At 37.3% G+C, this 26609-nt stretch overlaps 3 protein-coding genes across 3 annotated transcripts in view; 1 reads left to right on the forward strand and 2 right to left on the reverse strand.

The window, feature by feature from the left end:
- Positions 1-55: 55 nt before the first annotated feature.
- Positions 56-4110, reverse strand: si:ch73-71c20.5 (DUF4748 domain-containing protein). Its single transcript, XM_067372987.1, has 3 exons — positions 4037-4110; positions 472-784; positions 56-374 (listed from the first exon to the last, which is right to left on the reverse strand). The coding sequence occupies exons 1-3, from the start codon at positions 4077-4079 to the stop codon at positions 215-217; spliced, it is 516 nt and encodes a 171-aa protein (XP_067229088.1). The 5' UTR covers positions 4080-4110; the 3' UTR covers positions 56-214.
- A 265-nt stretch (positions 4111-4375) lies between these two features.
- On the reverse strand, positions 4376-18305 carry mcm6 (minichromosome maintenance complex component 6). Its single transcript, XM_067373335.1, has 17 exons — positions 18139-18305; positions 17707-17853; positions 16113-16223; positions 15722-15971; positions 14151-14316; positions 13920-14065; positions 13686-13836; positions 12763-12904; positions 12483-12624; positions 12298-12405; positions 9243-9398; positions 9013-9141; positions 7714-7875; positions 7464-7596; positions 7017-7202; positions 6771-6910; positions 4376-4891 (listed from the first exon to the last, which is right to left on the reverse strand). Exons 1-17 carry the CDS (start codon positions 18237-18239, stop codon positions 4769-4771), a joined length of 2493 nt encoding a protein of 830 aa, XP_067229436.1. The 5' UTR covers positions 18240-18305; the 3' UTR covers positions 4376-4768.
- ical1 (islet cell autoantigen 1-like) overlaps positions 15842-26609 on the forward strand; it is a 73343-nt gene continuing 62575 nt past the window's right edge. The window contains exons 1-3 of the mRNA XM_067373339.1: positions 15842-15901; positions 16130-16216; positions 17713-17822. The gene's annotated coding sequence lies outside the window, so the exon portion shown is untranslated. The remainder of the gene's footprint in view (positions 15902-16129; positions 16217-17712; positions 17823-26609) is intronic.

Consider the following 26609-nt stretch of genomic DNA (forward strand, 5'->3'; position numbering starts at 1 on the left):
ACATCGAAATGGGTAAAAGTTCATCATCATTCTTTTTTTTTGCAAACCCAAATGCAAAGTCTTCAACTAATAAGATCCACCATAATAAATGCTTGCTTTCTACAATGTCTTTGTTATATTCTGCACAGTTCACTGTTTCCATGGCAACCTGCTGATAACAGCTCAATAAAGCCATTCTTTAACACAATAGAGTCATTTTACAGAAGTAGAGCTTTCACTGCATCCTGGAGGCTGGTTTATATCGGTGACTCTCGTAATCTCCCTCGTTGGATTTCTTCATTCTCTGTCTGATTTTCAGCTGATTCAGTCGGTTCTTGTCCACCTGTCTCTTTGCCAGAATAAAGCCAATGATTCCAGTAGGCAGGCCAATCATCCTAGGGGAAACACTTCAGTGTCAGTAGCTACTCAATTTATAGATTTTCAGTACTGATTTAAAGCAGAATGCAAAGATGCAATATACGCTGTACTTACCATGCATATCCGATCTTCATCATTGGATTTTTGGCTTTTCTTTTGGGGATGTACTCAGGCCTGTTATCTTCATCTTCCTCATCCTCCTCCTCCTCCTCTTCTTTCTTTTGTTGGTTGGTCTTATTTTCAGGTTCAGCTCCTTTCTGTGTGTTCATAACTTTTGGAGATTCCATCTTGGTGATGGTTTGTAAGGCATAATGTCCACGGTGTAGAGCTCTGCTGTGCAAAACATCCTCCTGCAGTCTTAGACGGGCAGCTATCTGCTCAAAGTGTGATCCTATCCACAGTGTCCTATTTGATAGTTGATATAAACCTGAAAAACAAATTTATATTAGGTTGGTAAAGAATTTAATAATTATTGAGCATACATTTATTTTCTGCTTTCTTGCCAAACTGATCTACTAGAGCAGGCGTTTTGTGAAAATTGAACTTGAGTGTGTAACATAAAAACTAAAAATGTAGTGCCACAAAGAAACTGATCATGTGTGTGCAGAGGAAGCAGTAGGTGTGGTGGTTAGTTATGAAGGTTAAGGGTTAGGTAATCAAGTGGGTGTAGATGAATTCAGCAGTTGAACTTTGTTTGGGTTGGGTATGACAATTTTTTTCTCATAATTCAGAGGGGGAAAAAAAAAGTCAGAAATGCTCTTTATTTCCAGTTGCACAATTCGGACTTTATTTCTTGCAATTCTGAGTTTATAACTTGCAATTTCTCCAAATTGTGAGAAATGAACTCAAATTTTTTTAATCTCATAATTTCCTCGCAATTTCACGTTTATATCTCACAATTCTAAGAATAACTCAGTTGTGAGTTTACACCGATCAGGCATAACATTATGACCACCTTCCTAATATTGTGTTGGGCCCATTTTGCTGCCAAAACAGCCCTGACCCGTCGAGGCATGGACCCCTCTAGACCCCTGAAGGTGTGCTGTGGTATTTGACACCAAGATGTTAGCAGCAGATCCTTTAATTTGGCTTTTTTTGTTCAGCACAGATGCTCGATTGGATTGAGATCTGGGGAATTTGAAGGCCAAGTCAACACCTCAAACTCGTTGTTGTGCTCCTCAAACCATTCCTAAACCATTTTTGCTTTGTGTCAGGAGCATTATCTTGCTGAAAGAGGCCACAGCCACCAGGGAATACCGTTTCCATGAAAGGGTGTACATGGTCTGCAACAATGCATAGATAGGTGGTACATGTCAAAGTAACATCCACATGGATGGCAGGACCCAAGGTTTCCCAGCAGAACATTGCCCAAAGCATCACACTGCCTCCGCCGGCTTGCCTTCTTCCCATAGTGCATCCTGGTGCCATGTGTTCCCCAGGTAAGTGACACACATGCTCCCGACCATCCACGTGATGTGAAAGAAAACGTGATTCATCAGACCAGGTCACCTTCTTCCATTGCTCCGTGGTCCAGTTCTGATGCTCACGTGTCCACTGTTGGCTCTTTCGGAGGTGGACAGGGGTCAGCATGGGCACCCTGACTGGTCTGCAGCTCCATACGCAACAAACTGATGCACTGTGTATTCTGACACCTTTCTATCAGAACCAGCATTAACTTCTTGAGCAATCTGAGCTACAGGAGCTCATCTGTTGGATCGGACCACACGGGCCAGTCTTCGCTCTCCATGTGCATCAATGATCTTGGCCGCCCATGACCCTGTCACCGGTTCCACTGTTCCTTCCTTGGAGCACTTTTGAGAGATACTGATCACTGCAGACCAGGAACACCCCACAAGAGCTGCAGTTTTGGAGATGCTCTGACCCAGTCGTCTAGCCATCACAATTTGGCCCTCGTCGAAGTCGCTCAAATCCTAACGCTTGCCCATTTTTCCTGCTTCTAATACATCAACTTTGAGGACAAAATTTTCACTTGCTGCCTAATATATCCACCCACTAACAGCTAGCATGATGAAGAGACAATGGAACTTCCTTATTTATAGAACTCGTTACCACAGGATGTGTGAAGCAGTTAAAAGTCTTCTTGTTTTTAAATCTCACCTTAAGACCCATCTTTTTAGGCAGGCTTTTATGTGATTGATTTTATGTTTGTCTCAAGTCTGTCTTGACTGTAATAATGATTAATTGTTCATTGTTGTAAATCAGATTTTTGTCTCAGAATTGTGAGATATAAACTCGCAGTTGCGAGAAAAAAAGTCAGAATTGCATTAAGTCACATTACCTTTTTTTTTTTCTCAGGCTTCCACAGTTAGGGATGATGATTTGAGCATTTTCCAGATTTTAATCCAAAACTATTTAAATACATTTTTCTCTGAAAATCAAACCCATGGTTCAAAGGGTTAGTTCACCCCAAAATGAAAATTTATTATTAATTACTCACCCTCATGTCATTCCAAACCTGTAAGACTTTAGTTAATCTTCAGAACACAAATTAAGATATTTTTGATGAAATCTGAGTGATTTCTGCCCCTCCACTGACAGCTAGAAAAGTTGACTTTTCACATTGACTCTTCAAAAAGTTCATGAAGAGATTGTAAAACTAATCCATATGAATCGAGCAGTTTAGTCCAAATGTTCTGAAGAGACACGATCACTTTATGTGATGAACAGATTTAAATTAGGCTTTTATTCACATATAGTCATTGAATCTGCTTGACACATGAGATCAAACCTCTTTCAGAAGCTCAAACGTGCTGTGTAACACACGAGAATGAACCTCACTGGTTCTCGCACATCAAGAGAACATGCTTGAGCTCCATTTACCACAACTGATGTGTGCGTTGATGAGTGTTTATGTGAATAAAAGCTTAAATTAAGTCTGTTTAATTAAAATGATCTAGTCTCTTCAGCGGTTCGGAGCGCCAAAGTCACGTGATTTCAGCATTTTGGCGGTTTGACGCGCGATCTGAATCATGATTCGATACTGATTCATAATGCTCCGAAGCTTCCTGAAGCAGTGTTTTGAAATCGGCCATCACTAAATAAGTCGTTATTTTGTTTTTTTGGCGCACCAAAAATATCCTCGTCACTTTATAATATTAATATTGAACCACTGTACTCACATGAACTGATTTAAATATGTTTTTAGTACATTAATAGATCTCGAGAGAGGAAATGTCATTGCTGACTATGCAGGCTTCACTGAGCCATCAGATTTCATCAAAAATATCTTAATTTGTGTTCTGAAGATGAATGAAGGTCTTACGGGTGTGGAACGACATGAGGGTGAGTAATAAATAACATTATTTTTATTTTTGGGTGAACTAACCCTTTAACTGTAGTCTGTCTAAAATGACAAACTGATATTCGGTAAAACAACATGCTTGCGTGAAGACGTTAGGTTCTTAAAAACATAGTTCATCTTCCCAGAGTTCTCGTTAGACATATTTTCCATAACCTATTCTATGCATTCATTCAGTGGATAGTAGATTATTGCTGCATGAATGTCAAGCTATCGAGTAAGTTCCAAATGCAACTTTAATTTACATTAGCAGCGGTGGTTTAAAAGCATTCTTCATTAGTAAAAAAAATAACGTCCAGCCATTTATTTCGTACGTATAATGATTTAGGAATTTAATTATATATAAACCTGTTTATCTACCTTGCAAAGTCGACCTCATCAGATTCCTACAGGGCGCAGCCATCTTTGTTGTGTTGAAAAAAAAAACCGCGTACCACGTGGCTTTGTGACGCACTTTAACCATAGACTTTAACGCTGTGCAGGATGACTGTGATACACATAACTTGATATTTTGGCGTTTGTTCTACAACTTAAACTGCACACTCAAACCCCAAACTGTATTATTTAGTTATTTATTAGAAACGTATGTTTTCAAAAAAATGAACGTAACTGCTTCAAAATTAACGTTGTATGCACGACATATACACAACTAAGCATCTCATTTATGTTTCAAACACAAAGAAAACTTGCTTTTCACCAGATAAACATATCTATTAAAATTTATTGCAAAATGAACAAGTTATTTTGATGCAGCACTTTTAACAAAACATGATAAACTGTATATGCAAAACATTTTATGCAGGTCCATTTCTAACATTCTAAAATATTCTAAAATACTAAAAACAAGAAACATATTTACAAAATGAATATATTTTTTTTGCAAGGTCATAAATCCTCTTAAAAATGATGATGGATATACCAATCCTTACAATGCAATGCACAAAACATTGTGGGAAACAGTATGCAGCTAAAACCAGAAAACAACCAATTTACAAAGAGAGAAGAGGCTGAAGAGGGCTGCTTCCTGAACATCATCTCATCAAACATCCCTTATTCAGAGTTAATAAAGCAGGGAATGTAGCATCAGAAGGTCTAGTCATCGAATGTGTAGTTGGGATTGACCACCAGAGTAACATCTTTTTCCTGGGATTCAGTTTCACTGGACTCAGCGGACCCTTTCAGCCCAGACGGTGTCAGCTCAATCAGAATATAATCCTGATAAAGATAAAAGTGAATACATTTTTTGTTAAAACACTTTTCATGTAGTCTTTACATCACATATTCATTTTTCTGCCACAGAATTAAGAATAAAAAAAGGTAATTGTGACTTTTAATCTCACAATTCTGACATTTTTTCTCAGAAACTCACAATTGACCCATCACAAAGACCCGCCCCCCTTAGTTACTGTTGCTTTGTCCGACAAGTCATGGCGCTGTCACGCCAGACGCAGTGAAAAATACATTGCGGAGCAAAGAGGACACTGACAACACGTCGACAGACAAGACAAAGCAGGTTACTTATATTAAACAAAGTCCCAGCTTTCAAATGGTGTAATTTTTTAAATAAATTCGAACAATAAAACCGTTTTGTGGCTCTTTAAAGTGTCGTGACAGATCGTTGTAGCGCCTCAGCTCAAGCGGCTCGTGAACCAATCATCTCTTCCTACTAGTTATTTTATAGCATCACATAAACATTAATGAACATCAGAAGGTATGTTGTTTCAAACGCGGAAAGACGTAAATACACACCATTTTTCAAGTTCAAGTCCACCGAGGTTAATCTTCTAACTCCTGACTGCTTTGTCAGACAAAATGGCGGATTCGGTGTTACGATTGGTTAGATCGCTTGTCAATCAAACTCCCGGTGAAGAATTGCTAGTTATAAAGTCCGAATTGTGAGAAATAAATTTGTAATTGCGAGTTATAAAGTCTAAATTGTTAGAAACACAATTACAAGAAAAAAAAGTCATAATTGTGAGTTAAAAAGTTGCAATTACCTTTTTTCCTTTTTTTTTATTCTGTGGTGGAAACAAGCTATCATATGAAGAGTTTGGTTCCAAAAATGTGAGTTTCCGCCAAAATCAATATTGTATCTGGTCGGTATTGAAAAGTAATTCATTAATTTTACGCAAAATGCGATATCCATTGTGTTATTCCATCATGTTTTCTCCCTTTCTTTCCAAAATGCGACAAACGCCAGTCTCTTTTCTCCACAGAATGTGATATATCCGCTCAACCAATCACAGTGCACCATTCCACGCACTATAAACGGTAATGGCGGCGCTCTGAATACACCCGCCATCCTAGTTTTCCTTATCTACGTTGTACTTTATGATCCAAAAACAGAAAAATGAATCATTTTGACGGCATTGATGAATCTGTGTTGGTTTCTGCAGTGGGGAAGAAACGCAAGTCATTGAAATCTAATCATTTAAGTGAGGAAATTAAGAAGATGAGGCACTCGGTCAAGCTGTTGCTTGTTCCACGACAGCATCAAACTTCTGTCATGCTCCCCAAAACTGAATCATGAACTGTTTTTAAAAGCCGTTTTTAATACCAATGTACTCTGCAAATGTGTTCATTTTAACCGTGCGGTGGCGCCAGGTACTCTTTAATCGGTTATGACAAACGGAGACATAATTAGATTATAGCATTAGCAAGTTGAATTCATTTTGGGAGCGACGGCTGAATGTATTTTTAGTCAAATACCCGTATATAAGATTAGTATTGACAAAGTTCAGAGGCTTTCATATATGTGGATCAACTTTGTTGTGTATTTTCAATATGAAAAATAACTTTCATATTGATGGATTAACTGCATTTTGAAAAAAATAAAACGTGTCATGGATTTAATGCATTTTGGGGGGAAAATAATCAGTTTTTATAATAAACCTTTGAAAATCAAAATCTAGATTGAATTTTTGATGTTTTTATAACCAAAAGATGCTATGTGATAGTTTGAAACAGAAAATAGTGGTTTTCATCTTGCCGCTTTCTTGGTAAAGAAAACATTATAATGACGCATTTTGGAACCAAACTCTTCATATATTCACATAAAACTAACAAGATATATATCATAAAAATGTTTACTTACGTAGTGAACCAGTCTGTAGATGACTTTCTCTATCATTGTCTTCTTATTGATGAGTTCCATTTCTGAATCAATCTCTGATTCGATTTCCTTCAGGTACCAGTTCACGACTTCACTCTTCTTAAGTGCAGATTCGTCCTCGACTAGGAGAAATGGCACAATGCAAATTAGATTCCTCTAACTGTGTTTGTCAAAGCTTGTCATGTTGTAGTTTGTGATAAAAGTGCATAATAACTGCAGAGTGCTCACCTTCCTCGGCATGACGCAGATGTAGCACCAACAGGTTTGAAATGCGTTTATACTCAGCAAACGATAGTCGCAGGGAGGGTTTAGCGCTGTCTCCGTTGACCCCGTGACCGTTAATACCATTTGTGTGCTCGTGTCCATTCACTTCTCCGTTAACAGCTTCATTCACAGCGTTAGGTGCATCATGACCTAAACAGAGCAGAAGAGAGTTTAGAACAGTGGTTATCAGTCCTTTTGACTCCAAGGCCTTCTTTTGTCCAATATGATATTTGAAGGCCCTTCAATATAGGCTGAACTCAACTCAAAAACACGCTGGCAGTTTAATGTTGTATTTTTTATTTTAATTTTTTTTGTAGCATTTTAAAGTCATCATGAAATCAAAATGTTGTACTAGACCAAAATTAATCAAAATCAGCCTGAATGAAACATAGAAACGGAAGACAACTGTACCATTCATCTGATTGTCATCTTCCTCCTCCATGGCCTCCTCTTCCTCCTGATCCAGATTAATATCAGGAGTTTCGACCCGAATAATGGACTTGTTCAGCAGCCTGAAAGCCTCCTTGACATGCTTTGGCTGAACCTAAAAAATAGAAACAGGAAGTTAACTAATACTAATACTCATTTTAGATATTAACAAACCAAAATGATTTTTGGAAACCAAAATCATGCTCCAGTCTTTCTCTTTATTCGTTCCCACCTCATCACAGCAGTGCATCCTGGCCATGCTCTCAGAAAGACGGATCAAGCTTTCCAGCTGGCGAACTGTGATCCTCCAGGCTGATTTAGTAACTCCAGAGCCGTCCCGCTGTCTCAGACGCTTGTACTGCTCCACAATGAATTCCTCAGACTCCTTTGAGATCTGAAATCACGCACACAGATTGAGACAGTTAATAAATAGCTGACTTCGGCCCTATTTACACCTGGTACTCAATAGGACTGGGCATTGACTCAAATGTCACGATTTGGTTAAATTTTGATTTACAAACGTGCAACTCAATTCAATTCCAATTCAATTAATTTGGATATATATATATCAGGTACAGTACGTCAACTTTTCTCAAAGAAAAAAAAAAACTCTGAACTAATACTGTAGACTATATCCACCTTATTTTTCAATGCGGAAATAAGGTGTTTTCTGTGAATGTGCGAAAATGAGCAACAGATTTGTCTAAAAACTTTTAAATTGCACATAAGGCATTTTTTTAATGTAAAAACATTATAATAATAACTTTTTATGACAATAAAGTTTTTACTCCAATTCATTTTTTGAAATATATGAACATTTAAATAGTTGCTGTCATAAACACTTGTTTTCATGATGGATTTATTCAAACATACATTAAATATTGATGTAAAAATATAAGGAATGTGCAATCTGGTGCATATATTTAGCAAAATGCTCCTCTCTAGGGTTAATTTTTCTAGGTAACTATCGACGTTGATTGGCTTTCCTGAGATAAATGTAACATTATGGGATGTATTGTTTACAAGCTGTTTTATTGATGTCTTTCCACAGTTAAAACATTGATTGAAGTTCTACGGTATCTTTTATTTCATGCTATAACTAGTAGTAAAGAGATGATCGGTTCACGTGCCACTTGAATTGAGGCGACTACAGCCATCTGTCAAGCCACATTAAAGAGCACTAAAATGTTATTTATTGTTCGAGTTAATAAAATTGACATAATTTCAAAGCTGAGGCTATGTTTCATATCAAAAGCAACAAAGCACAAAGATTATTATGATTATTGGATGGCAGGAGTGCTACAAAATATTGTTAAGTGAAGTTGTTCACGCATCAACTGAAAACCGCACGGACCAAAAAGTCTATACTTGGGATTTAAGAATCAATATCAAAATGAGAATCAATTAAAATCGAGAAATCAATATTTTCAACCCAGCCCTTGTATTCCAATTTATTTTCTCAATATTGTGTGGCTGTCCTCCATTTCAGACAGCATCAGAAAGAATGAAGATGAGTCTTCCTGTCACTCACCTTTGGTTTGAACTGACGAGCAAACAGCAGGTATCTGCGAATCTCATCTAGATTGTAGACACGCTCCACAGAATTCTCAATCCTGGAGTGGAGATCCACTATACGCCTGGCTATGGCATAATCAGTGACCTAAAGAGAGAAAGACAGAGGCATTTACTAACAGTATAACAACATCCTGCTGTATCCACAATCATCTTCATATGCTGTTACACTGTTGTTCATGATCATACCTCATTGCAGTCGTCCACCAGGATGAAGAAGAGATCGAATCGCGACATGATGGGTGCCGTCAGGTTGATGTTCTGCTTGAGAGATTTGGAGCGGTCGTAACGCCCACTTACTGGGTTCGCCGCAGCCAAGATGGATGTGCGAGCATTCAGAGTTGCCTACAAATTGAAAAAATAGTCTCTTATGGAACAAGTTTGAAAATATCTTGGCTATTATGGCTAGGGGTGAGCAATATACCTTTTGCTACACAACTACCATTATCAAACCCCAGAAAGGTAAAGACATCATTAAAGTAATCCATGTGACTCCAGTGCTTTTACCTCAGTTTTATGAAGCAACACGAGTGCTTTGTTTGCCCCAAAAAAACAAAATTTACCACTTTATTTACAAAATATTAATCTCCAACATGCGTTCATGAGAGCACCACAATGCATGCGTGTTGACGCAAAAGCAAGCGCTTCATAAAATTGAGGTTAAACCACTGGAGTCACACGGATTACATAATTAATGATATCTTTACTACCGTTCTGAGGCCTGAAAATGGCAGCTGTGTAGGCTGTCAATGGAGGGATAAAGCTCTCAGATTTCATTAAAAAAGATCTTAATTTGTGTTCTGAAGATGAACGAATGCCTTACAGGTTTGGAATGACATGAGGGTGGGTAATTTATGACAGAATTTTCATTTTTGGGTGAACTAACCCTTTAAGACAGTGGTTCTCAAACTTTTTAGCTTGGAGTACCCCCTGAAGGGATTACCATCCTTCTGCATACCCCCTCTCTTCCACTTCGACTGCAGTCACACCTTTTACATCAAGAGACAATATTTGCCCCTAAATTGATTTTCCAGTGTGTATTTTTACCTTTATGAATAACTTTACAAAATAAATAATGTTTTAAATAAAAAATGTTCAATAGAGAAATGTGCAATAATGGTAAAACGAAGTGATACTCTTAAATATTTAACTAAAACCGCCAGTAGTCGGTTTTTATGAGTGATTCATCGAGTCATTCATTCAGTAATGAAGCAAGTGGCTGTGAATGAATCATTAACTCTCACAATTCGTTCAATTCGCCGCAGAATTGTACGCGAAACAGAGACGTGTGTTGTAGTCCTGCTGTGGTTTTCTTTAGAAGTATTTTTTCATTGCAAAATAGTTTAATTACTGACAGTACTGTGTTTAAAATTTACGTTTTGTGTTTTGAACTGTTGTATAATAATGTCACGTTTGCAGTCATGTGAATATTTGCGAACAATTGCATCCTTGCTTGTTATCATCATTAAATACAAGAACTCACACAAGGTATGTTTTTGTATCTGAGAAAGTTTGAGTCTTAAATCGAAATTAATCCATTATCTGTGTCTATATTTGTTCTTCATGCAAGTAAGTGCTAAATCCCCACTTTTACAAAGGTGCATCATGGAGAACCGAAATGAAAATTCTTGGCCGAAACCGAAAACCGAAAAAGAGGAAACCAAGGCCGAAAACCGAAATACCGAAAGAAATTATGCCAATTATTAGTACCATTGCATTTATGGATATGATGACTGTGTACTAACTTTACTAAAAGCAAGGCATTGCAAATGCATAAATTAATATTAAAGCTTCATTTTCATCACAAATTATACAAATATTTATTTAGCACATTGCAACAATGCACAGTATAAAATACAATTAAAATTAAAATGTTTAACTTGACCCCACTCATGTGTACATTAAATAATAATGTCCTGTACATTATTATTTAATGTACACATGAGTGGGGTCAAGTTAAACATTTTAGTAAATATTTCTTGCAGGATTTCACTGAACATATCAGACAATGAGGGTGCATGCCCTCATCTGGTGTAGAGAGACGAGTTTTCTTTTTCCTGCTCTGTCTCCTTCTCCACGCGCGGGTTCTCCGCATCCATCGCGGCCTGGATCATTTCTCGTGCGCGCTGCTTTATTTCCGCATCAAAGTAATGGTCTTTATAACGCGGATTAAGTACAGTCGCGATGTGCAGAGGATCTCAGTGAAATGTGTGCTGACAGACTCTAAGGGGCCGTTCACACAGAACGCGTCTTTGCGTCTAAAAACGCTCAGGTGTGGTTTTAAAAAAAGTGCAGCGTAGAACGCGAGTGTCTCGAGACGCGCTTTTGAGATGTGATGCATTAACGACAACAACGGAATTGTCTTTATAACGCGGATCAAGTACAGTCGCTATGAAGTGCAGAGGATCGTGTGCTGACCGACTCTAAGAGTGTACTTTTCATTGTTTTCACTCCGTGGTCCGTCTCAACCACTTTGCTTAGGAGACGCTTTAGTGCTGCGATTAAAGGAATAACGTCCGCTACAGATGCATCAGAGGAGCTGACCTCGCGGTTTCTGTTTGTGTCATGACATTTCGGCCGTTTTGTTTCGGTGATAAAAGTCTTTCGGCCGAAAATTTTCAGTGGCCGAATATTCGGTGCATCCCTATGGAGAATGACAGTAATTTAGCGCGATTTAAGGCAGCAGACTGCACGCAATCTATCATATGCATGCTGCTTCTGTGGATGCAGTCATTTTAGACTGCAAAAGATGTGTTAATTTTTATTAAATGTAATGGATTTACGGCATTTTGCCAGTTAGAAATACATGCTCTGTTTTAATATTACTTTAAGGTAGAGTTAAATTAACTACTCAGCATTTTGTTCGCGTACCCCCTTTTGTCAACTCACGTACCCCAGTTTGAGAACCACTGCTTTAAGACATGAAAGAGAATTCAAATCAATTTCTTGCATGTCATTTATATCTTAAGAAAAAATTGGATGTCAATGCATTAAGACTTAAAGTGACAGCAGCCTAATATACTTGCTGCTGTCTTGATGTTAAACAAAAAACAATGGGAAAAATTTGTGATTTATATTGTTATCATGAAATAAAATTACTCATACTGTATTACAATGTTTTAGTCCATTCCTAAATATCGTCTTTTTTATCTAAACTGAAGATAAAAATATGTCACAGAGGCAATGATGCTTGTGTAAGCTAAACTATGAACTGTAAATCCACATTTTGATCTTTGACCCCTACCTTGACCCCTGCTTTGGTGATGGAGATGGTCTGCTGCTCCATGGCCTCGTGGATGGCCACTTGGTCTCTTGTTTCCATCTTATCAAACTCGTCAATGCAGCAAACACCCTATGGACAACAAATATTATGAATATCAAATCACATGGGTTTTACACAAATAAATAATTCCTAAAAGCTGAACTCACATTGTCAGCCAGCATGAGCGCTCCAGCTTCGATGACAAACTCGTGAGATTCCTCGTCTCTCACCACAGCAGCTGTGAGACCGGCCGCGCTGGATGCTTTACCACTGGTGTAGACCGCCCGTGGACTGAACTCCTCAACATGCCTAAATAAAGAATAATAGTTATTCTACTTTTAAATATACATTTCGGACAAAAATGTAAAAACTAGCTGAAATGTCAGTACATTTCCCTTGTACCCTTATTCCCTTCATATTTTTAACCTGTTCTAGAGTAATTCTCACTTAAGGAACTGGCTCTTGGCTGTGCTGGGATCTCCCACGATGCAGACGTTGATGTCTCCTCTCAGAGATGTGCCCTCCATGGTGGTTTTAGGAACACCTCCAAACAGCATGAGCAAAATTCCCCGCTTTACCTCGTCATTACCTGAGAACAACACATGATGTAAACCATCTTGATATTATCCAATCGGTTGTGTGGAATGCTATTTGAGATGTATACAAATGACAGACATACATGTTGGCCAAGCCAACAAATCTCAAGATGACTCTCAAGAAATCTCAAGAATAATCCTGCTTTATAGAGGTGTTGAAATTAATCGTTTCTACGATGCATTGCGATGCGGACATGGACGATTCTGCATCGATGCAGTAATAGACCACAATCGATTATAGCCTACTGACGTTTCTCTGACGTCATTCGTCACATATGCGCTTCTCACGTTCACGTAAAATAGCGGAGGGAGTGCATTCGTGCAAGTGTGCGTGAGTGTTATTGTAACTTAAGTACACTACTTGACAGTTTCATGCACTTTTAGTATTTACTAGTGTTTATTAGTTCTAAATGTCGAATGCTGTGTTCAAACTTAAGTTTTGTTTGATGCTATAGTGTGCTTTCTTGGAGCAGATAAAAAAATGGAGTTCATATATCTGACTGCTTGTATTCATTGACGAAAATGTAGCCATGTGCAGTAATATTGAAAATTGAGGATGCAACGCATCATGATGCATCGTGGAACTGAATCGTTGACATGATAAGTGTAACTGAATTGAATCGTGAGACCAGTGACAATTCACACCACTTTCGCTATTCATACAGACCACAGTATAAACAGAACTTAATCAACAATCCTCACATTTTGATAGTGTCAATTTGTGGGCAAATTAGCATAAAACACATATGGCCAATGACAGTCATAGTGACTAACCGTGAATGGTAGGAAAGAGGCTGGTGCAGAGGTTGTGATAGAGGTTTTTATCTTGACTCATCTCAAACACCTTCTCCCACTCTTGTACCGACATCTGTTTCTTGATGCTCTCTGCCGTCTGCTCCTCATCCCGGATCTCCTTGCCGCCGAACTACAAACAGAGACGCCAATTAAAACAATGGCACATTATAGAAAATGAGACCTCCATGTTGAAATGTTGGGCTTGACACTTACTCTGGGATTGGTGGGGGATACGTGGCATGCCAAGAAAGCAAGTTTGTAGGAAAGTTCTCTGACGCCCAGCGCTTTAAGCCCACGGAGACCCTCGTTTTCATAACCCTGCGCACCAGCCGTACGTGAGCTGGTCTCAGTACGCACACCTGAAACAAATATGATCGCATGATGGTAAGATTTACAAGCACTGTATTATCATCAGTGATGCCCGACTGGATGAGAGCCGTATACCTGGTGTGGACAGCTGGGATACATCAGGCACAACAATGAGGGAGCCAATGAAGTCACATTTATCACCGGCCTGTGCCGACTCCACAGCCTCAGCCCGCAGAATCACCTCCATGCTACGAGGAATGGAGCCTCGTGGCAGCTCCGCCTGTGTCTCCTGGATACGTACCTGGAATCAAGGGAAGTACAATGTCAACATAAGCTAACAACACTTATTTGTAGATACAGTGGTGGACAAAGAGGATGGCTTCAGACAGTATGACGAAATGTCATCTGCTCAGTCATCCTGAAAGAGCACAACAACATCAGAAAGGCTTATAATATAAGCATATGATATATATAGATGGGAATAAAACTGAAGTTTGGTGTATTTAAGTGCTTCTGGAGTGGAGATATATGGCTGAGTGTAGGAGAAGATACTCATTTTGAGAAAACGGCCTTTAAAAATATGTATTGTAATTGAAATCTATAGACACACACATAGATAAAGTGCCAAAAAATAAAAGATCAAAGGTGTATTTTGGATGTTTTTTTGCCACTAGTCTGAAAAAACACTTTATTAAAAGCCAAAAAGCCCAAAATCTCAAAATTGAATAAAAAAACCAAACCAAAACAAAACAAAAAAACAGTTTTTCAGGCTGTAGTGTCTTGCCTAAAAGATTACAAATAATAATATAATAAATATACATAATAAATACTGCATATTATATATATATATATATATATATATATATATATATATATATATATATATATATATATATAATATATATATATGTGTGTGTGTGTGTGAAATATTACTATAATTTTTTCATTATTATTTGTGATTTTAAAAAACATATTAATTATTTTTGGCCAAATTGTGCAGCCCTAAAATGGTTTTGTTCAGCTAATAATTTAATAACAGTCTAAATTTTTATCAGAAATACCGCAATTATGTTTTTTGGTAACACTTTATTTTAGTGTCCTTGTTACTCATGTTACAGGTAATTACTATAGTAATAACTATAAATTATGCATAATTACATGCAGCTAGCCCTAAACCAAACTTGATCCTAACCCTATAGTACGTGCATGTAGTTCATTAATTTTACTCTGTACTTAAATGTATAATTACACTGTAACAAAGACACTTTATAATTAAGTTTAACCTATTTTTTCACAAATCATGCAGCCCTATTCCTGTGTAAATACATAAATAATAAAAGTTATGCCTCTAGTAACTGACATTAGAATTATCTGTTGCCACATCTTTCTATTTTCAATATTTACTGGTTTAATTATTTTATTTTCTGGACTTTAGTTCTTCATTTGCTTCAAATATGGCTTCTGTGCTTGCTGTTTTTTATTTATTTTATTGCAAATTGTCATGTAAAAATACTTTTTTTTCCTGATACGTCACTTTTACTTCATTTTTGCAGAGACTACAGAAAAATACACATAGTCAACTTCACAGCAGCCTTCTTGAACCTTCCCTGCAATGCTTTGCATTGTGACTCTCCTACATTTCAAGACGGGTAAGAGAGTTTACCAAAGAACGTAACAGTATATGGTTTAAAAAGCACCTTTCATACCTTCTGGAAGTCAATGAATTTGGATTTGTTTGTGTCCAGGAGAAAGCGTCTACGGTTGTTGCACACAGGATTGCGGCAAATGCTCGGCTGAGTGTATTTGAACTGCTGCTCCACGTCCTTTATCACTCCCTGACAGTCCAAACACAGGAAGGTCCCGCTCACCAGCTCAGGGTGAACAGGGTGAGTACGGACAACCTGGCCGCTGATGCGCACGAGTGAGCCAACTTTCACCGCAGTTAACTCACGGATCCTGCAGGAACCCACAACGTTAGTTAGGGACGCATTTGTTAACAACATTGTAACAGCAATTTGATGTATCATTTTGTCAACTACGCATATCTTAGTTTGAAATAATTAATCAGTCATCAAACTATCTTATAATTCTCTTTACTTGTGTCTGGTTGGTAGATCCTGGAAGGCAACATAGAATTCCTTGGAGATAGGAACTTCTCCATGATCCCGAGCAAAATTACGCACAGCACGGCACAGGAAAGGGTAAAGTCTAAAAAACACAAAAAATATATTTTACTTTTCACATGCTGGTAAATACAATGTTTTATCAGTTTCATAATGCAGCTTTGTAGTTGTCAAAGCCTGTGCCAAATGAAGTCCATTTGCAGTACATACTCATATTACCCAAACTAACCGCACATCTGACATTATGTATTTATCATAAGAGTGCTTTAGGTTCTTCCAGGAAGATTCTCTGATCCACTCACACTTATGTTTCAAAATGTAAGCATACTTGACAACATTAGAATGTTAATAAACAACAATAATACTTAATAATTGATGATACTATAGTACTAACAACAACTTACAATGCTAAGCATTAATATTTAACTAACATCATATTTAATATTGTACTAACATCAAGAAATAAGTACAATGGACTTACTGTGTTCATATTGTATTGCAAAACACTTGCTGCTATTGAGGTGGGATATGGGTACGGTACGGGACAGGTTTGATTTTAGATTAAAGGATTAGTTCACTTCTGAATTAAAATTTCCTGATAATTTACTCACCCCCATGTCATTCAAGTTCATGTCTCTCTTTCTTCAGTCGAAAAGAAATTAAGGTTTTTGATGAAAAAATTCCAGGATTTTTCTTCATATAGTGTACTTCAGTGTGGTTCAACGGGTTGAAGGTTCAAATGTCAGTTTCAGTGCAGCTCAAAAGAGCTCTACAGACGAGGAATAAGAGTCTATCTAGCAAAACGATCAGTCATTTTCTAAAGAAAATTAAAATTTATAGTTTTTAACCACAAATGCTTGTCTTGCACTGCTCTGCGTTGCGCCACGCATTACATAATCATGTTGGAAAGGTCGCGCATGGCATAGGTAGAAGTACCGATCCAGTGTCTCCAAAGTGAATGTGCAAAGAAGAAGTCAAACACCCTTTACAAAATAAATGGTAGAACAACGATTTTGGACAATTTTTAAGTTTTTCGCCCTACCGCAGTACTTCCGACGTGATTACGTAAAGCGTAGTGCATAGCAAAGCTAGTGCAAGATGAGAATTTGTGGTTAAAATGTATATACATTTTTATTTTTTTTCCATAATGACCAATTGTTTCGCTAGTTAAGACTCTTATTCCTCATCTGGGATCATGTAGAGCTTCACTGAAGCTGACATTTAAACCTTCAACCTGTTGTGAAATCCACTATATGGAGAAAAATCCTGGAATGTTTTTCCTCAAAAACCTTAATTTCTTTTCAACTGAAGAAAGAAAGACATCTTGGATGACGGGGGGTGAGTAAATTATCAGGAAATGTTAATTCAGAAGTGAACTAATCCTTTAATTACAGCTGTATGCAGGTATTTCTTAAAAAATAAGTACAATGTAAAAGCATGTATTTACACAATAAGTGCATAACGTGAGAGTTATTGCACAATAGTTAAAGGCACTTCATATAAAGTGTATGCAACTCTTAAGCAATGTATGAGAACAATATATATTTGTCTTTTGGCTTCTTTCACACCTGTAGAATTCCTCCTGGATGGCGGTTGCCAGTTCTTGATTAAAGCCCTCAAGGTCGACAAAACTGACCACGAGTGTGTTTCTCTCCGGCCGGATCAACTCCTCTGCGTCCCGCAGGTACTTCACTTCTCCATCACTGTTATGAAACCTGCAGAGCAGCACACACAATTATGATTACGACCACAAATCAATACAAAATGTAATTGTCGTTCATTATGGCAAAGATAGTGTGCACGTGCACAAGTCTAATTACGTTCATGTTCATTCTAAAATCGAATACAAATAAATATGATACATATTTTATACATTTATGTAGTTTAACATAAAATCATACGACTAACGTTACTGTAAAAGCGTGTAAAGTTTATTCTACACTGTTACCCATCGTGTAACCAGTGCCTGAAGAACAATAAGAAAACACCAATTTACTCACTCCTCCAAAAAAGCCTGGAATAATTTCTGGCATTTTTCCGCCAGTTCATCCTTGATCATCTGACCCGCATTCTGATTCGCTCCCGGTTCCATAAGATCCATTTTAAATCAACTGGTATTACAAAGTTATAACAACGTCCTCTCCGTCCCGAAGCACACGAGTTCTTCTTGCAGAAGTTTTCGCGCGAAATGCTGTACCATGTGATTGTTTCGCGCCACCAGGAACCAATCAGATGGTTGCTTTTCTCATAGTGGCCAATAATTTTCGATCTTTCTGTTCAGGGTGGTCTCATCCTTTTGAGGTTAGGTAGTGTCAGTAAATTTTAGTTTTGAACAATACAAAAATGTCAAAGATTGAAACAAAATAAGAAAAGTAGTTATTAATGTGAAAGGGTGAAACAGGAGTTACTCAAAAAGGGCGAAGCTTTGTGTTTAGTAGTTTGTTTGATCAGGTATGGTACTTAGAGACACATAGTATGTGAAATCTAAATAACAAACCTGCTATTTTAACACTTAATTATGTATTTTGTTCAAATGACTAAGGCTTCTCGGCAGTGTCATATAAAAAAGTATTTTTAGACCGTTGCACTGTTTGTCACGTGATATCTGTTACTTTTTTGAACCAATCACAGTCGTTTATGATTAATCGATAATTTTTATATAAATAATAGTAGTCTTGCTCTTTTGGAAACAGTTACATTAATTTGCATGATTGTTTTGCACAGAGTATCAATAGGCCTACAGAAAACAAAAATATTATTTTGCAGTTATTTGTGACATCAATTGCCACCCGCCATTACTTTGCATTGTTATTGATGCAGGGCAGCAGCTCAGTTCCTGAAATATTTCTTCTGTCTGTCGCTTTTTAACATGCTTTATGTTTATTTTTCCTGAATGGCACATCACATATTGTCAGGTTTTAAAATAATTACCTTGTGTCAAAGGTAGATGGCGCTAATACTATATTATTTTGTAAACAGCCGAGTAGCCAGCTTTTGACTCAAGAAGACAGCAGAGAGCGCCAGAGTTAAATCATTTATAAAAATATATATCAAAACCATAGACTGTAAAAAAAATACATGTAAAAAATAAGTGTGGCACTGTGCATAAATGGTCCAACAATATTTACTCCCATTCAATATCTGCCCTAAGCATGCATAGTATATTTAAAACATATGTAGCTAATTTATCTTTTCCTTGCACAACAACTAAAATAGCAGGATCTGTGGTAAAACTAGAAACACTTTACAATAGTTTCCATTTATAAGTAATTAGTAGCTAATGTTTAACTTATCTGTATTTCAATACATTCAATGAATAGGAATTTATCCCAAAATACACTACATTGCCAAAAGTTTTGGGACGCCTGCCTTTACATACACATGAACTTGAATGACATCCCATTCTTAATCTGTAGGGTTTAATATGGAGTTGGCCCACCCTTTGCATCTATAACAGCTTCAACTCTTCTGTGAAGGCTTTCAACAAGGTTTAGGAGTGTGTTTATGGGAATTTTTGACCATTCTTCTAGAAGCACATTTGTGAGGTCAGGCAGTGATGTTGGCGAGAAGGCCTGGCTCACAGTCTCCACTCTAATTCATCCCAAAGGTGTTCTGTCGGGTTGAGTTCCTCCACACCAAACTCGCTCATCCATGTCTTTATGGACCTTGCTTTGTGCACTGGTGCGCAGTCATGCTGGAACAGGAAGGGGCCATCCCCAAACTGTTCCCACAAAGTTGGGAGCATGAAATTGTCCAAAATGCGTTGGTATGTTGTAGCATTAAGAGTTCCTTTCACTGGAACTAAGGGTTCAAGCCCAACCCCTGAAAAACAACTCCACACCATAATCTCCCTCCACCAAAATTTACACTTGGCACAATGCAGTCAGGCAAGTACTGTTCTCCTGGAACCACCAAACCCAGACTCGTCCATCGGATTGCCAGGCAGAGAAGCGTGATTTGTCACTCCAGAAAACATGTTTATACTGCTCTAGAGTCCAGTGACGGTGTGCTTTACACCACTGCATCCGACGCTTTGCATTGCACTTGGTGATGTAAGGCTTGGATGCAGCTGCTCGGCCATGGAGACCCATTCCATGAAGCTCTCTACGCACTGTTCTTGAGCTAGCCTGAAGGTCACAAGAAGTTTGGAGGTCTGTAGCTATTGACTCTGCAGAAAGTTGGTGACTTCTGCACACTGTGCACCTCAGCATGCGCTGACCCCGGCCCGCTCTGTGATTTTACGTGGCCTACCACTTCGTGGTGAGTTGCTGTTGTTCCCAATTGCTTCCATTTTGTTATGATACCACTAACAGCTGAGGGTGGAATACTTAGCAGCGAGGAAATTTCACGAATGGACTTATTGCACAGGTGGAAACCTATCACGGTACCACGCTTGAATTTACTGAGCTCCTGAGAGCGACCCATTCTTTCACAAATGTTTGTAGAAGCAGTCTGCATGCCTAGGTGCTTGATTTTATACACCTGTGACCATGGAAGTGATTGGAACACCTGAATTCAATGATTTGGAGGGGTGTCCCAATACTTGTGACAATATAGTGTATATCAGTCAAGGTTATGATATTTCTAACTGTGAATGTTGCTACAGTAATTGATGCTAGAGTGAATTGTGTTTTTGTAACTAATTTTACTTCTGTAATCTGACATATTTTCAATGTTTTCAATTTTCAACATTCAATGATAAATCAAGTAGCATCAGCAGAGAAGAAAGTCATTGCAGATGAAGAGCAGGTTATTACATTTTGATTAAAAAGTTTTTTTCTTTGGAATAACATATACAGACAAATTGTTAAGAATCCGATCAGAAACATGCATTACGAAAGTAAATATGGTCATTTTTTACAATGTTGACATGCGAAAGTAGGTAAAGTACCGGATTATGTTTAAAACTCTTTGAACATGATTTGAGGCCTTCAGAAATGCAATCATTGTCCAGATTTCAAATCATTCGGACTCTCTTTCTAAATTCATTAATTCATTCATTTTTTCGACAAACTAATAGAAGTAACTGATCATTTTGACAAGTTTCTGTTATCAGATATGTGTGGCTGGAGGACTTTGTGGACAACCCACATTTGTGTGCGGTTAATTAAGAAGTGGTAGTTTGGTTGGGAAGAAAACCACACTTGCTGGTCGATTCTAGTGAGTAAGGACACAGTTTTGTGGTATGTAAATGTATGTGTGTGTCTGTGAGAATTTTTAGTGTCTGTTGGGCGTACCCTGACTTGTGGTCTCTATAAGTAGGTGTTTCATATTCTTGTGGTCTCCCTTATGGCAGTTGAATTCACCCTGTGGCGGCATTTTTAAATTTTGAAGTCACACTTTCATTGGTTGGTAGAGTGAAGACATGCAGACGTCAAAGTAACGCTTGACTAAATATAAAAATCAAATAAATCAGTACTATTATTTGTTTATTTTCATGGTTAAATTCATTTGAACACTCTCTCCACTCTTCTCTTTGTGTGTTTATGTGTCCTCAAAGTGTACCCAAACATGTTTTCAATCACTTTGCTGTAGACGGAACTCATTAAATATGAAAACCGTACTGAATAGAGTTCTCTTTTGTTTTGTGTTGTCACGCTTTTTCAGATCTATCCATATGTCTGCTCTTCTCTTTCTTTCTTTTTAATGTTTTATGCATTAAGTGTATGCCAACTTATGGATCTCTTTCCAAATTGTCCCTCAGTAACATTTTCGTCTCATTTTTATTTGTTGACGAAAATGTCAAGATTTTCATTATAGTTTTTGTCATTCAAAACCGTTTTTATTTAGTTGACATAAATAACACTGGACATAAGCAAATATACCGGCCATAAATATTTTTTACCAGCCATTAAACATAGATTAATCTTTAATAAAGTTACAAAAGTTATTCAATCTAGAGTAATGAGTGATTTTTCTTTGTGTTTTTAATGTTAATCAATCAACAAAAGACAAACAGCAGCTGGTTTATTAGGCTGCTGTCACTTTAATATCTGCACTGATCCAATATACTGTTACACATGCGTTTTCTTTCTCAACTGTTTACATTCACTTAAAACATATCTGACTATGTTTACGAGGATACTTGCCAAGACGGCATTTTGACATGATTTTGCTTGATTATGTCTGTTCAGTTGCAAGAAGACGTGAAAGAGTACTCATTTCAGTATCACGTGACACGGATTTCTTTCCACACAGAGCGCGAGTAACGAATTGAGTTCCCTTTCGTGTCTTCTTGCTCTTCAATATTTAAATTGGTAAGGCTTAAACTTTTGTGACGATGCAGCTCTGGCTCGTCAACTTTCCTGAGCATTGCATACATTTGTTCAAGTTCACATTATAATAATAATAATAATAATATATTAATAACATTTCACAATATTACTGTTTTTTAATGCATTTTTGATCACATAAATGCAGCCTTGGGAGCATAAGAGACTTCTAAGAGCATAAAAATTCATACAGACCCCAAGCTTTTGAGCGGTATTGTGCATTTAAAATATATTTTATAAAAAATAATACAATTTCATTGCCAGTAACCCAGGTAAATTTTGTTAATATTCTTATACCATTGGCTGTTTTGGCAAAAAAGTTACTTTTGCACGCTGTGCACACAGATACATAGCACAGCTTTCAGATACCTCCACCAGCAGCGAGAGAGTCAAGAAGAGCAGAGTACAGATGTCAGAGGTCAAAGGTTAGCAAAAAAAGGTCACGGGAGAACTTAGAGCTCTGAGAGATGTTATTTTGCAGTTATTTGTGACATCACTTTCCACCCGCCATTACTTTGCATTGTTATCGATGCAGGTCAGCGGCCTCAGTCACTGACTTAAACAAAATATTTCATCTGTCTGTCACTTTTTAAACATGATTTATGTTTATTTTTCCTGATTGGCACAATACATATCGTCAGGTTTTAAAAGAACTGCCTTGTATCAAAGGTAGATGGCGCTAATACTATATTATTTTGTAAACAGCCGAGTAGCCAGTTTTTGAATCAAGAAGACAGCAGAGAGCGCCAGAGTTAAATTTATAAAAAAAACTACGAATGTCAAAACCATTCAAGTGAAATGAAAAATGTGGCACTGTGCATAAATGGTCCAACAATATTGCCTCCCATTCAATATCTGCCCTAGGCATGAATTAAATAGTATATTTTAAACATATGTAATTAATGTTTTTCTCACACAACAACTAAAATAGCAGGATCTGTGGTAAAACTAGAAGCACTTTCCATTTATAAGTGTTTAGCGGCTAATGTTTAACTTATTTGTATTTCAATTCATTCAATGAATAGGCATTTATCTCAAAATATATCAGTCAAGATTATGATATTTCTAACAGTCTGAATGTAGCTACACTAAACTAGAGTAACACATTTTAATCTGACATGTTTTCAAGTAAATCAAGATATTCAATGATAAATCAAGTAGCATCACCAGAGAAGAAAGTCATTGCAGATGAAGAGCAGGTTATTACATTTTGATTAAAAAGTTTTTTTCTTTGGAATAACATACACTGACAAATTGTTAAGAATCCGATCAGAAACATGCATTACGAAAGTAAATATGGTCATTTTTTACAATGTTGACATGCGAAAGTAGGTAAAGTACCGGATTATGTTTAAAACTCTTTGAACATGATTTGAGGCCTTCAGAAATGCAATCATTGTCCAGATTTCAAATCATTCGGACTCTCTTTCTAAATTCATTAATTCATTCATTTTTTCGACAAACTAATAGAAGTAACTGATCATTTTGACAAGTTTCTGTTATCAGATATGTGTGGCTGGAGGACTTTGTGGACAACCCACATTTGTGTGCGGTTAATTAAGAAGTGGTAGTTTGGTTGGGAAGAAAACCACACTTGCTGGTCGATTCTAGTGAGTAAGGACACAGTTTTGTGGTATGTAAATGTATGTGTGTGTCTGTGAGAATTTTTAGTGTCTGTTGGGCGTACCCTGACTTGTGGTCTCTATAAGTAGGTGTTTCATATTCTTGTGGTCTCCCTTATGGCAGTTGAATTCACCCTGTGGCGGCATTTTTAAATTTTGATGTCACACTTTCATTGGTTGGTAGAGTGAAGACATGCAGACGTCAAAGTAACGCTTGACTAAATATAAAAACCTCCAAATCAATACTATTATTTGTTTATTTTCATGGTTAAGTTCATTTGAACACTCTCTCCACTCTTCTCTTTGTGTGTTAATGTGTCCTCAAAGTGTACCCAAACATGTTTTCAATCACTTTGCTGTAGACGGAACTCATTAAATATGATAAACACACTCTAACACCGTGACTGACTCACCACACACACCTTAGACAGGTATAGCGTTACGGCGAACGGCGTCTAGACAGTTTTGTCTGCAGGGCATCTTCAGTGCATCAGATGTTTCGTAACGTTTGGCACAGCAGTGTATACAAGGGCTTTCTTGCTTGCTTGCAAATGCCAGGGTGAGCATAAGATATTGCATTAGTCAGTAGATTTATGTCTTTCACAATCCGGCACAAAACAGCATAACTGCCAAAAGCACACACTATCTTACTGGAGTGAAAACAAGTAGTTTGGCAAGGTACATAAAACAAGATATGACAGATAGCATTTTGAATGTCATAACACTATAGAAGTTTGAGTTGTTTCTGGGTGGTAGTGTAACTTTTATGATGTGTAGGCGCCACCTTCATAAATGACGTTAGCTAGAGTGAAGTAACTTGTTTACTGAGAGCTGTGCATTCAGAGATTCAGCATTCAGTGATTTCATTGTCTATAACTGCCGTTTAGGTTGAATTGCAATGATAGTTTGTCTATATACAGTTGAGGTCAAAGGTTTACATACATATATATGTTTGCAGAATCTGCAAAAATGTTAATCTTTTTAACAAAATAAGGATCACAAAAAGTGCAGGTTATTTTTATTTAGTACTGTCCTGAATAAGCTATTTCACATAACAGATTTTTACATAAAGTCCACAAGACAAAAAAATAGCTGAGTTTATAAAAATGACCCCATTCAAAAGTTTACATACTCTTGATTCTCAATACTGTGTGTGGTTACCCTGATGATCCACGACTGTTTTTGTGTTTTGTGATGGTTGTTCTTGAGTCCCTTGTTTGTCCTGAGCAGTTAAACTGAGCTCTGTTCTTTAGAAAAATCCTCCAGGTTCTGCAGATTCTTTGGTTTTCCAGCATCTTTTGCATATTTGAAGCCTTTTCAGCAGTAATTATCTGATTTTGAGATCATTTTTTTCACACTGAGGACAAATGAGGGAAAAGCTGCAAACATTCACTGATGTTCCAGAAGGAAACATGGTGCATTAAGAGTCTGGGGTTAATATTTATATGTATAACTTAAATCCTTATTACAGCTATTAAAGAAAAGTGAATGCTTTTCTTTTCATCTCTTGTTGTTTGATAAATTTTAAGGGCACAGACGGCATTAAGTTTATTAGGCTGCTGTCACTTTAAGACCAAATGCGAGGATCCAATACACTGATGTACATCTGATATTCTCACACCTGTTTATGTTTTTTAAGACATAACTGACTGTGTTTATGTGAATACTCTCCAAAATGGACATTTTGACATAATGTTGTGTGTATTTATCCATTCAGATACGAAAGAGAGCTCAATTCAGTACTCGTGCGCTGTCTATCTTTCTGTGTGTGCAGATGCGTGCTTCGAGTGTTTGCACACAGAAAACCGTACCGAATAGAGTTCTCTTTTGTGTTGTCATGCTTTTTCATATCTAGCCATATGTCTGCTTTTCTCTTTCTCCCAGACTTTACATTTTTTAATGTTTTATGCATCAAGTGTATGGCAACTTATGTCCCACTGGGTAGATCAGTGTGTGACAATTCAAATGTGTGCATCCACACATCAGTTCTGACTGCATCTCTTTCCATCTCGTCTATATCATAACATTTTCGTCTCATTTTTATTTGTTGACGAAAATGTCAATAGATTTTCATTATAGTTTTGTCATTCAAAACTGGTTTTTATTTAGTTATCCTCTCATTTTCGTCTGTGAAAAAAATGTAGTTAACATAAATAACACTGGACATAAGCAAATTTACCAGCCATAAATATTTTTTACCAGCCATGAAACATAGATTAATCCTTAAAAAAGTTACAAAAGTTATTCAGCTTAGAGTAGTGAGTGATTTTTCTTTGTGTTTTTAATGTTAATCAATCAACATCAAACAACTTCTTGTGCTTCAATATTTAAATTGGTAAGGCTTAAACTTTTGTCACGATGCAGCTCTGGCCTAGCCTGGTAATACCAGACTCTGCTACTTCACTTTGCTTCGTAGACAGAGTCTGGAATGGCATAATAGAGAAGTGTTTTCTCTCTCGCCAGGGGGCGCTTGTCTGAAGTTTAAAATCATTGGTTACCCGTAAGCCAATCAGATACGTTTAGTTATGAGGTATGTTATGTGCCTGTACAGCCGCATCGAAGCACAGACATCATGCA

The sequence above is a fragment of the Chanodichthys erythropterus genome, chromosome 21, assembly GCF_024489055.1.
Source record: "Chanodichthys erythropterus isolate Z2021 chromosome 21, ASM2448905v1, whole genome shotgun sequence".
Taxonomy (NCBI): Eukaryota; Metazoa; Chordata; class Actinopteri; order Cypriniformes; family Xenocyprididae; genus Chanodichthys; species Chanodichthys erythropterus.

Coding starts and splice junctions, on each gene's coding strand:
- si:ch73-71c20.5 (XM_067372987.1), bottom strand. CDS start 4,079: ATGGCTGCGCCCTGTAGGAATCTGATGAGGTCGACTTTGCAAG. Junction 785..4,036: donor GATGAGGTCGACTTTGCAAG/GTAGATAAACAG, acceptor TTTGTTTTTCAG/GTTTATATCAACTATCAAAT. Junction 375..471: donor ATGAAGATCGGATATGCATG/GTAAGTACAGCG, acceptor TGTTTCCCCTAG/GATGATTGGCCTGCCTACTG.
- mcm6 (XM_067373335.1), bottom strand. CDS start 18,239: ATGGATCTTATGGAACCGGGAGCGAATCAGAATGCGGGTCAGATGATC. Junction 17,854..18,138: donor TTCCAGGCTTTTTTGGAGGA/GTGAGTAAATTG, acceptor GCTGCTCTGCAG/GTTTCATAACAGTGATGGAG. Junction 14,066..14,150: donor ATCCCAGCTGTCCACACCAG/GTATACGGCTCT, acceptor TATTTGTTTCAG/GTGTGCGTACTGAGACCAGC.